We start from the raw sequence: 12,922 nt of genomic DNA, 5'->3' as shown, positions 1-12,922 counted from the left end.
TCTTCCCCTCCGCTGCCCCCGCAAGACATGGCGGCTTGATCTTGCGGGGCGGGAGAGGGAAAAGAGTGCATCTCTTAGAGACGCCGGCCCGACGATTGGTGGGCACCGATCGCGGGCCAGTCACCTCATGAGCACCCCCGTGGTGCTCGATCCTCCCTCCGCCCCCCACAGGCCCCACACTTACGTGTCGCGCACTGTTCACGACGGCAGCGACCAGGTGTGGTTGCCGCCGGCGTGAACCGGTCGGGTTCGTCAGGCCGCTCTGCCCATCCGGACCGGAGAATCGCCGGTCGCCGTGAAAAACGACGAGCGGCGATTCTCCGAGCAGCGTGTCGAAAAACACGACACGCCATTTTTGGGGGGGTAGGAGAATCGCGGGGGGTGCCAGGGCGGCGTGTCATGATTCACCCCGTGCTCCCGCGATTCTCCCACCCGCCGTGGGGAGCGGAGAATCGCGCCGAATGGCCGTGTTTCTCCGTTTTGCCAGCTGGTCAATGGGGTTTCCTATTGTGGTGCAGCCCCATGCCATCGGGTAACCCTCAGGCTGCAGGCAAAATGGAGAATTACAACGGTGGAGAATTCAGCCCGTGCGTTTTGCAGGCTGAGGCTGCCGTTTAGTGGTTCTAGGATTTTGACTCAGTGACAAGTGAAAGAACGATGATATATTTCCAAGTCAGGATGGTGAGTGACATGAAGTGGAACATCCAGATGGTGGGGTTCCCATGTATCTATCGCCCGTGTCCTTCTACATGGTAGTGTTTGTTGGTTTGGAAGGTGGCTGTGTAAGGATCCCTGGTGAGTTCCTGCAAATTGTACATGGTACACACTCCTGCTATTGTTGGTCAGTGGTGGAGAGATGAATGTTTGTGGAAAGGATGCCAATTAAGCGGGCAGCTTTATTCTGGATGCTGTCAGGCTTCTTGAGTATTTTTTTTTTAAATTTCCAATTAAGGGGCAATTTAGCATGGACAATCCACCCACCTACTGTGAAAATTCCCTAGTCGCCATATTCTGGGGTCTGTTTGGGTACACAGTGGGAGAGTTCAGATTGTCCAAATTATCTAACAACACGTCTTTCGGGATTTGTGGGAGGAAACCGGATCACCTTGAGGAAACCCATGCAGATACAGGGAGAATGTGCAGACTCCACACAGTGATCCAAGTCAAGAATCAAACCTGGGACCCTGTGTTGCTAATTGTTGCTAAGTGTGCTTTACACTTAATTTGCTCTGTTTAATCACCTTGCTCTAGAGTCGCCAGGTATCTTTATGATACCACCACGAGGTTCAAGTTCAAGTGCTGATCAATAACTCAATACACCAGTTAGTAAGGTTCAAATCAAAACACATTTATTATATACAGTCAATCGCTACTCATGCATACAATACTACTCACTAGACTATTTCTAACACTAACAGGCCAATACTTAGCTTTGGAAAAGGGACCCACTAGGTCAGGGGAACAATTGACCTCTTGTTCGATCCTGAGTCTGCTGGCTTCCAGCTGGTATGGACTAATGGTTAGGAGCGCCTATCTCGTAGCGTGCGTTGACTGGACACTTACTTGGTTGGTGCAGCTGCTAGGCAAGTCTCTCCGAGTTAAGAGTCACGGTCAAGAGTTCTTTGAGAGCTGCCAAGAAGCTGTTAGGCCAGTCTCTCCTCGCTGAGAGCCAAGTGCCAAGAAGATCGAACTGAACTTGGGGACTCTATTTTATAGTACCCAGGGGCTTTGCGCATTTTTGGGCGGCCCCCGTATCTGGTTCCAATAGATTGGACCATGTTCCAATCAATTGATTTGATTTCCCTAATACTGGGGCTGATCGCTGGGCGGTTCCTAAGTGTCCATTGGCCTTCCTTTGTCTTGGCTCCCGCTGGTGCCGAGGAGTCTGGCTTGGCCTCGATTATCTTAAGTGTTTCCAATTGTTCCCGGGGATCGCTCATCAATATGTATATGGTTGTTCGTTTCAGTGCTGTCTGGGTTTCTGCAAGTTCTAATATACAGGAGATTTTGCACCTGCTTGTTTTCCTGCGTTTGGCCATTTCTCCCTGCATTCTTAGCGGATCTCCATTTTAAAGTCAGGAAGTGGCCAACCCAGGTGGCTACACCTGGCGCTGTGAAGCAACAGTGCTAACCATTGTTCTACCAGGCCGTCATATTACGGCCAAATTGAAATAACCTTCACCCGGACCCCACCTGAGAGCCTTCCACAGCTTGGCGGCCATGACCTCCCCCGTGCCATTGAGTTCCACATACCCCTGATGGTGGCCCTCGCACACCTCCTCATCCACCAATCCCACATCCAGCCTCCATTGCAGGTGCTGGGCCCCCTCCCCCCACCGGTCCACTCGCAAATTCACCCTGTGCGGCACGTGGTTGGAGACCATGACTGCCGAATATTTCTAATTGACAACCCCCACCAGCAATGCCTTATCCACCACAAAAATGTCAATCCGGGAGTAAACCCAGTGCACGCGGGAGAAATATGAAAATTCTTTCACCCTCGGACTTCCAAATCTCCACAGGTCCACCCCCACCTCCCCTCCACAACTCCTTCAGCTCCCTCGTCACTGCCGCACCTTCCCCGACCTTGTGCTCGACCCGTCCAAGCTTGGCTCTTTAACCGTGTTAAAGTCTCCTACCATGATCAACCGGTGCGAGTCCAGGTCAGGAATCTTCCCCAGCACCCGCCTCATGAAATCTACCTCATCCCAATTTGGGGCATAAACATTTACTAGGACCACCAAAATCCCCTCCAGCTTCCCACACACCATCACGAACCTCCCACCCCCCGTTGCCGGATCTGCCACAATGCTCCCATCTCGAACGTCACCCGCTTATTTACCAACATCGACACCCCCCTCGTCTTCATGTCCAGTCATGCGTGGAACACCTGCCCCACCCATCCTTTCCTCAACCTCATCTTATCCCCTATCTTTAAGTGCGTCTCTTGTAAAAAAAAGGCATATCCACCTTCGGAATCCTCAGGTGCGCGAACATACGTGACTGTTTGGCTGACCCATTCTGCCCCCTCACGTTCCACTTCTGGGTGAAGATTGTTGTAAATTCTTCAGCCTTATCTTTTGCGCTGATGTGTTGGGCTTTCTCATCATTAAGGATAAATAAAATTTGAAAGCTGCTTCCTCCAGTGAGTAATGGTGGCCAGAAAATCGCAATCCATGGCTTCTCTGCAAAGATACATCTGGTGTTCCCAAAATGACTTATTCCTCCTACTCCTCATCAAAAGATGCCCCTTGGTGACATCCAAAAATACATCAGTTTTCACAAGTATGCTGACAGCATAAGGTACAAGATGTTCATGAGCCTAAACAGAAAGACAGGGAAATTTTAGAGAAGAAATATAAATTTCCGTATGTACGGTGAAGTCATGAAGGTGAGGAATTATGCGGTGCAAAGTCTCAATGGTGAAAATAGGAATGAGATATCTATGAGATCAAGATGTTTGGGAGCGTCAAATCTCGGGGTCCTCAGTTAAACATCATTATATCTTTAAATCAGACTAATGGTTGTTCTTTAGCTTTCACCAGGCAGACAATTTTTACCTTAGTTGACCAACAAACTGATAGGGTCAGATCAGAGAACTTTTTAACACTAACAGTTGGAGAGTAATCTAGCACGGGATGTAAAACAGACAATGAACCTCCATGCTTCCTTCCCAGAAATTTAGTTCAAATTGCCTTCCAGGTCTCTGAGCCAGTTACATTTAATGTCTTATCCGTCTTCAGTCATTTGCTAATTTTATTCTTTTGGTTTTGTCATTTGAACAAAAATATAGGGCGGAATTCTCCGCAGGGGGCCGAATTTGTGAAGGCCGTTGTGAACTCGGCCGAGGTTCACGACGGCCTCGGAGCCCACTCCACACACCTAATTCATCCCCACCCGGGGGGCTAGGAGCTGGCCTCCGTCTTTCCCGGCCGCGACCTCGTCGCGCCGAGAATGTGAAGTCATCCGCGCATGCGCGTGTTGCCAGTTCCAATCCGCGCGTGCGCGGATGACTTCATCGGCAGACGGCACGAACCCGCGCATGCGCGGTGTCGTCTTTCTCCACCGCCGCCCAGCAAGATGTGGCAGCTTGATCTTGCCAAGCGGCGGAGGGGAAAGAGTGCGTCTGTTTTGGACGCTGGCCCGACGATCGGTGGGCACCGATCGAGGGCCTGTCCCCTCCGGAGCACAGTCGCGGTGCTCCCGTCCAAATCTGGCCCCTAGATGCCCCAAACGGGCATCTGGCGCCCGTTTCACGAATGCAGCGACCAGGTGTGGTTGCTGCCGTGGTGAAACGGGCGTGAAGGGTCGGCCACTCGGCACATCGGGCTCGGAGAATCGCTGTTCGCTGTGAAAAACGGCAAGCGGTGATTTTTCCGAGTGGGGGCGGGGGGGAGAGAATCGCTGGGGGTGCCAGGGGTTCGTAAAAAATGTTGGGAGGCCCTCCCACGATTCTCCCACGCCACGTGGGGAGCGGAGAATTCCGCCCATATTGTTTCACGTTACCTATATTTGTTTATGGACTGTCACTGTCTGATATTTTAATTATCGAGTTGAATTTCATCTTTCTTTTTAAGTGTTTCCCTCTCATTTCTATTCCCACATACTTTTAATGCCCCTTTTGTAATGTGCATGGTATTATAATGTTATAATACTAATACAGAGATCTGGACTAATAATCTTGAGCATGTGAGTTCAAATTCCATTATGTCTGCCAGAATTTGAATGCATTCTTACAAATCAATCTGTAAAATTGCACATAAAGTTGTCAGTTTGTTGAAAAGCTCACAGCTCCTGACCCCACCCCCCAAGGCCTACCCTGATCCCTTAGATTTTAGCTGTGATTCATTAGATAGCCTCTAAGTCAGAAGATTGTGGGTTCAAGCCCTGCTCCAGAGACTTGAACTCAAGGTCCAGGGTAACGCAGTCACTGCTGCACTACTGGAAGTCTTTCAGAAGAGATATGTATCTGAGATCTTGTCAGCTACCTCAGGTGATTAGAGGTCCTGTGGCATAACTTCAAAAAATTTCCCCCAGTATCCTGACTAATAATTCTCTCAAAATTAACCTCACTAAAAACAGTACCTGGTGATCGTCACATTTCGGTGCTGTGTGAAAATTTGCTTGTGCATTTCCTACATAGCAACTGGAACGCCAGTTTAAAAATACTTAATTTGGGTAATGTATTAGCATGGATAGAGGATTGGTTAACTAACAGAAAACAAAGAATGGGGTTAAATGGGTGTTTTTCAGGGCAGCACGGTGGCACAGTGGTTAGCACTGTTGCCTCACAGAGCTGAGGTCCCAGGTTTGATCCCGGCCCTGGGTCATTGTCCGTGTGGAGTTTGCACATTCTCCCCGTGTTTGTGGGGGTTTCGCCCCACAACCGAAAGATGTGCAGGGTAGGTAGATTGGCCACACTAAATTGCCCCTTAATCGAAACAAATGAATTGTACTCAAAATTTATTTTTATTTTTTTTAAATGGGTGTTTTTCTGGTTGCCGATCAGTGGCTAGTGGTGTGCCTCAGGGATCTGTTTTGGAAACACAATTGTTTACAATTTACATTTGGTTTACAATTTACATTTACAATTGATTTGGAGTTAGGGACCAAGTGCAATGTGTCAAAGTTCGCAGATGACACTTGTGGTAGAGCAAAGTGTGCAAAAGGACACTGAACGTCTGCAGAGGAATATAGATATTTGAAGTGAGTGGGCAAGGTGGTGATTCAATGTTGGTAAATGTGAGGTCATCCATTTTAGTAGGAATAACAAGAAAAATTGACTTTTATTGAAATGGTAAAAAATGGCAGCATGCCATGATCTTATTGAATAGCAGAGCAAGCTTGAGGGTCCAGATGGCCTACTCCTGCTCCTAGTTCTTACGTTGTTATATTCTTATGTATTCTGAGATTGTCAAAGGTCTCTATATAATTGCAAGTTTTTTTATCAGTCCCACACCAATGAGCTGAACACGTAAGTACTCACTCAATTTGTTTAGCAAGCCGCTTAAGAAAACCACCATCATACCGTTGCCAAAGAAGATCCAGGCAACATGCCTCAATGTTGGCCCCTCACTCTGCAACTGGATCCTCAACTTTCTAACCCACAGACCACAATCAATAAGAATAAACAACAGCGCCTCCTCCATGATAGTCCTCAATACCAAAGCCACACAAGGCTGTGTACTTAGCCCTTTACTATACTCCCTATATAAACAAGACTGCGTGGCAAAATTTGGCTCCAACTCCATCTACACATTTGCTGACGACATGACTGTAGTGGGTGGGATCTCGATCAACGACGAGACAGAATACAGGAGGGAGATAGAGAACCTAGTGGAGCGGTGTAATGACAAAAATCTCTCTCTCAAAGGCAGCAAATCTAAAGAGCTGGTCATTGACTTCAGGGAGCAAAGTACTGTACACACCCCTGTCTGCATCAACGGGGCCAAGGTAGAGATAGTTGACAGCTTCAAACTCCTAGGAGTGCACATCAACAAAATTCTGACCTGGTCCACCCACGTCGATGCTACCACTAAGAAAGCACAACAGCATCTATACTTCCTCAGGAAACTAAGGAAATTCGACATGTCCACATTGACACTTACCAACTTTTATAGGTGCACCATAGAAAGCATCCTATCTGGCTGCATCGCAGCCTGTTATGGCAACTGTTTGGCCCAAGACCACAAGAAACTTCAGAGTCGTGAACACTGCCCAGTCCATCACACAAACCTGCCTCCCATCCGTTGACTGTACGACACCTCCCGCTGCCTTGGGAAAGCGGACAGCATAATCAAAGACCCCCTCCCACCCAGCTTACTCACTCTTCCAACTTCTTCCATCGGGCAGGAGATGCAAAAGTCTGAGAATACACACAAACAGATTCAAAAACAGCTTCTTCCCCATTCCTACCAGACTCCTAAACGACCCTCTTATGGACTGATCTGATGAATACTACTTTCCTGTATGCTTCACCCGATGCCGGTGTCTATGTATTTACATTGTGTACCATGTGTTTCCCCATTACATATTTCCTCTTGTTTCCCTGTTACATATTTTCTCTTCATGTACAAAATGATCTGTTTGAGCTGCACGCGGAAAAATGCTTTCACTTTTCACTGTACCTCGGTACACGTGACAATAAACAAATCCAAATGTTAATCGCCCCGTTCTTAATATAACTAGGTTAATACAGCAAATGCAAGCCTTGCAAGTGTGGCCCATATCATAAAAATAAACTAAATAAATAGTTACATTAGGAAATTGGTGGTAAACAGATAAGAAGCTGTGGTCCAAGAATCTGAACAATTTTTATTTATTTTATTGCAGGATCTGCTCATACACCGGAGGCTACTAAAAAGATTTTACACTATCAGTTACTTCCACTCTTCATTTTGGGCAGTTTTTTACTATTATTGATGCTGTATGTCAACCCATCTAACACTGGGAATACTGGTTCCATATCCATGAAAAACCTCCACAAGCCTGCAAAGAATAACATCATTGTGCTCATTTGGTTTTGGCCTTTTGGTAGTACATTTGAGCTCACAACGTGTGAATCTGAGTTTAACATCCATGACTGTTATTTGACTGCAGATAGGAACTTGTACAATAAATCCCATGCTGTCCTTATCCATCAAGGGGACATAAAGAAGAACTCGATGAACCTGCCCACACAACCTCGACCATTTTTTCAGAAATGGGTCTGGATGAACATGGAGTCACCCAGCAATATTAAAATAAATATTGGCCTTTATCATCTCTTCAACCTGACTTTGACATATCGGCGAGATTCAGATATACAAGTGCCTTATGGATCTCTGACAATGAGCAAAGCTCCATTAGATTTTGCATTTCCCAATAAACAATATCTAGTGTGCTGGGTAGTAAGTAACTGGAACTCTAATCATGCCAGAGTGAAATATTACTATGAACTCCAGAAATACATTAAAATCAATACATATGGTGGATTAAACTGGAATCACCTAAGTAATGAAGATTTGATTCCCACCATATCTGGTTGTAAGTTCTACCTTTCCTTTGAAAATTCAGTACATGAAGATTACATAACTGAAAAGCTCTACAATGCGTTGCTTGCTGGCACCGTGCCTGTCGTCCTGGGACCACCGAGAAAGAATTATGAAAATTACATTCCAGCCGATTCATTCATTCATGTGGATGATTTCCACTCAGCTAACGAGCTTGCAGATTATCTGCATGTGCTAGATGATAATAAAGACTTGTACATGCACTATTTTGAATGGCGGGTAAAGTACACAGTGCGGATGACTCATTTCTGGGATGAACCTGCATGTAAAGTGTGTGAGAATATAAAACGATATCAAGACTATAAATCATATTCCAGTTTGGAGAAATGGTCTGGGGATTAAATTCTAAAATATATCTCCAGTAAATATCAGTATCTCTGGAATTCAATTACCTTTTTCCAACTACAATAATTTTTTCTTGATTAGAAAGAAATTAGGGGCTGGATTCTCCCCTACCCGGCTGGGCGGGGTTCCCGGCGGGATGGAGTGGCGTGAACCACTCTGGCGTTGTGCCGCCCCAAAGGTGCGGAATCCTCCGCACCTTTAGGGGCCAAGCCCTCACCTTTAGGGGCTAGGCCCACGCCGGAGTGGTTGGCGTGCCGCCGGCCGCTGACATCATCCCCGCGCATGCGCAGGGGGAGGGGGTCACCTCGGCGTCGGCCATCGCGGTGGCTGATGCCCGACACGGAAGGAAAATAGTGCCCCCACGGCACAGGCCCGCCCGCGGATCGGTGGGCCCCGATTGCGGGCCAGGCCACCGTGGGGGCACCCGCCGGGGCCAGATTGCCCCGCGCCCCCCCCCAGGACCCCGGAGCCCGCCTGCGCCGCCTGGTCCCGCCGGTAAATATCTTGTTTAATTTACGCCGGCGGGACCGGCATAACAGCCGTGGGACTTCGGCCCATCGCGGGCCGGAAAATCGGCGGTGGGGGGGGGGGGGGGGGGGGGGGGGTGGCCGATAGGCGCGGCGCGATTCCCGCCCCCGCCGATTATCCGGTGCCGGAGAATTCAGCGGCCGGGCGGGGCGGGATTCACGCCGGCCCCCGGCGGGGAGTCGGAGAATCCAGCCCTAGGTGTCCGAAATTTGTTTAGTGTGGTTGTGTAAAACAGGAAATATCAGATTTGCCATCCAATATGTGCAGCATCCGATATTCAGTTCCATTGCGATCAATCCAAGCCACTTCTTTCGCAGCTGTGCCTGGGACTAATTTCTATTTCTAATTCTTTTGTTTAGCTAAAACAAATCTACAACTGTACATCTGATTTAGTTCTGAGAATTCATCATACTTCTGACACTTCAGCAGACAATTTCTGAACGTCTAATTCTCATCTTAAATTGTCATCTACTGGAAAATGTAATTACTTTTCAAAAAGAATGTTTTCATGTAAAGGAATCTTCGTAAAGTACTTCCCCTGGCAATGCCGGTTGTAGAAAAATATTTTTAGAAAATGCGTACTGGGGTGGCACAGTGGTTAGCACTGCTGCCTCACAACGCCAGGGACCCAGGTTCAGTTCCAACCTTGGGTGAATGTGAAGTTCGCACATTCTTCCCGTGTCTGCGTGAGTTTCCTCTGGGTGCTCCGGTTTCCCCCCACAGTCCAAAGATGCGCAGGTTAGGTGAATTGGCCATGCTAAATTTCCCCTTGGTGACCAAAAATGTGCAGGTTAGGTGGGGTTATGGGGATAAGGCGGCGGAGTATGCCAAGATAAGCTGCTCTTTCAGAGGGTCAGTGCAGACTTTTTTAAAAAATAAATTTAGAGTACCCAATGCATTTTTTTCCAATTAAGGGCCAATCCACCTACCCTGCACATCTTTGGGTTGTGGGGGCGAAACCCACGCAAACACAGGGATAATGTGAAAACTCCACGTGGACAGTGACCCAGAGCCGGGATCGAACCTGGGACCTCGGAGCCGTGAGGCTGCAAGGCTAACCCACTGCACCACCGTACTGCCCCAAGGGTCGGTGCAGACTTAATGGGCCGAATGGCCTCCTTCTGCGCTATAGGAATTCTAATTCCATAAATTTAAGGAAAAACTGTTCTGAAACAAATTGAACAATTGATCTGATATTGTTACTGGAGGAACTTCACTCAAATGATATATGTGAAAGAAAAGACCTGTAAATAATTTAGAAGGACTGTGAAATTTATATGCATTCATTTTGAGTAAAGTAGCGATGCTTTGTTGATTATTTGACCCTCAAGTCATCACCATGTTGCTGTGATTACACACAAATTGGATGAACTGACTTGAAGACCCACCTCTAAAGCCTCTAACAACAAGATAATTCTGTGATTGACAGGGTCTATCCTGACTTTCTTCTTCTCCAACTATTTTATGCACCTAGATTTGACAATATCATCAACATAGTGTCAGCTTCTACAGATATACTTGTTGGACCTAGCTCTACCTCTCCACAACCTCTCTTTACCTCTCCACTACCTCTGTGCTGTTCAACTATCCATCTGAAACCCAGGTTGCTTGTGATCTCAAAACCACAAAGCATTTTAAATAGTATGATCCAAAGGGCTGTCTAAGACTATGTCTAATTCTGATAATAATAATCTTTATTGTCACAAGTAGGCTTACATTTACACTGCAATGAAGTTACCGTGAAAAGACCCTAGTCGCCACATTCCGGCGCATGTTCGGGTACATAGAGGGAGAATTCAGAATGCCCAAATTACCTCACAGAACGTCTTTCAGGGCTTGTGGGAGGAAACCGGAGCACCCGGAGGAAACCCACGCAGACACGGGGAGAACATGCAGAATCCACACAGACAGTGACCCAAGCCGGAAATCGAACCTGGGACTCTGGCGCTATGAAGCAAAAGTGCTAACAACTGTATTACCATGCTGCCATTATTGTGTTGCATTGGATCTGTTGATCCAATTCTCGATAAGAAATAACTGCTTATTCTATAATATATTTCAAGCTGGTCTCCACTGTATGTAAGCAGGAATTTGATTAAATAAGTTGATTAAAATCATATTGTTTATTTAATCAGTTTTCTGAATTCTTTCCATTTTAGAAATATTCTGGGATTCATGTTTAGTGAGAATTTTGTTGCTACAGGTCACCAGCAAAAGTTATCACACCAGCATGTTGTAGCCATTTTTCGTAGTAAAAACTGAAAGAATTCAGCAGGTCTGACAGCAACAGCAGAGCCAGGATCTGAGGGAAGAATCTTAAATTGTGCTGGGCTTCCATCGTTTGGCATAAATTTGGGGGCACACGCATCTCCACTCATCACCACCACCCCCCCCCCCCCCTCCCCGCCATTTAAACCTCAGCAGGACATTAATTGGCTCAGAGCAAAATGGGCACACCCATCAATAGCTGGGAGCTCTCTGGTCTCAACGGCACAACCAGGAGCAGCCGCTGCTGCTTAGACTAGCCATGCAGTCCCCAACAAAGAACGTCATTGGAGTCAGGTAGGGAGATAAGTGGGGAGGGAATTTCAGTGGGCAAGATATTTGAGTCACCCTCTGGTGACAACAAGCTGCTGTGGGAATATCAGACAGTCACCTGCATGCCATACTCAGCATGGTCACACACCAACTGCACACTTAGGTTTTGGAACCTTTTGCAGTTGCTGTACATCACAAAATGTATGTTCAGCATCCAAAAAGCCACATATGTGCAGTTAGTTGATGGCATTCTGGGCAAGCCCACTATCCCAACAAAACCACATGTGTGTTCTGCCTGTTTCACACTGGAAACAGGTTGTTATGTAATCCCCTCTCCATCTTTAAAAAGAATCAGTCACTGCCCTTCTCCAGTATTGGCCGGCAAATGTTGGTGTTGTCAACTGCTCCAGCATGGAAGGACCTTGATACAAGGAAGTTCAATGTCATGGTCACCTTCTCAGCCATCAAATGTATTATTCTCAACCTGTTCTGGTTGGATGTCTGTCCACAAAAGGTGGTGAATGGTGACAAATTTTTTATAAAATGGATATATCACACAGACTGTTTGTTGCTTAGCTCGAGTCAGAGAGGCGCTCCTGAAGGTATCCTGCTCATCCTCTGTGAGTAGCTTGTCCAACTCTGTATTGCCTCTCCTCAGTCCCTCTGACATGCTACTGGCCAAGGGAGACGGCAACTACAGCACCATACAGCAAGTAATCTGAGCAGAACACTTAAAATCAGAACCATTTACCATTGCAACACCACTCTCAATTTAACCAACTTTAGATAATAGTAGAAATCAATCAACAACTAACCTGAAGGACATACCCCTGTTGGGACTCCACCTCTTCAGCTTTGAGTGGTTAGCTGGAGGACAGTATTGTCATTATGGGGAGAGGCAGTGGCGTAATAGAGAATTGTCACTGGATGAATAATCAAGAGACCCAAGGTAATGCTCTGGGGACCAGGGCAGATAGTGGAATTTGAATTCAATAAAAATCTGGAATTAAAAGTCTAAGATGACTATGAGATTATTGTTGATTGTCGTAAAAATCCATCTGGTCCACTAATGTACTTTAGGGAAGGAAATCTGTTGTCCTTACCTGGTCTGGCCTACATGTGACTCCAGACCCACAGAAATGTGGTTGACTCTTAAATGCCCTCGGGATGGGCCATAAATGCTGGCCCAGCCAGCGACCCAGAACTCATGAACGAATAAAAAAAAAATCAAATCACTGGTATATGCTAACTGATGTGATCTGTGCTAATGTTCTCATTGAAATAGCATTTGATGCAGGCTATACCAGCAATGTGTTTTCATGTCACAGACACTGCTTTCCAACCAAAATGGCACTCTTAGTTTCAAAAATACAGTCACTTTGCAATTAAATTTTGTGGCCAATAATCTGGAAATGAACTATCACTTGGAAATGCATAGATTAATCAATGACCACCGGCAT

At 46.7% G+C, this 12,922-nt stretch overlaps 1 protein-coding gene across 6 annotated transcripts in view; it reads left to right on the top strand.

Moving 5' to 3' along the window:
* LOC119967261 (4-galactosyl-N-acetylglucosaminide 3-alpha-L-fucosyltransferase 9-like) overlaps window positions 1-8,422 on the top strand; it is a 98,751-nt gene extending 90,329 nt beyond the window's left edge. For all 6 annotated transcript variants that reach the window (XM_038799555.1, XM_038799557.1, XM_038799558.1 and 3 more), the window contains one exon: window positions 7,333-8,422. In XM_038799555.1, coding sequence (XP_038655483.1) covers window positions 7,333-8,393 — 1,061 coding nt within the window. In that variant the 3' untranslated portion in view covers window positions 8,394-8,422. The remainder of the gene's footprint in view (window positions 1-7,332) is intronic.
* The last annotated feature ends 4,500 nt before the right edge of the window (window positions 8,423-12,922 follow it).

This window comes from Scyliorhinus canicula, chromosome 6, assembly GCF_902713615.1.
Source record: "Scyliorhinus canicula chromosome 6, sScyCan1.1, whole genome shotgun sequence".
NCBI classification, from domain to species: domain Eukaryota; kingdom Metazoa; phylum Chordata; class Chondrichthyes; order Carcharhiniformes; family Scyliorhinidae; genus Scyliorhinus; species Scyliorhinus canicula.
This window is presented reverse-complemented; position numbering and strand designations above follow the sequence as displayed.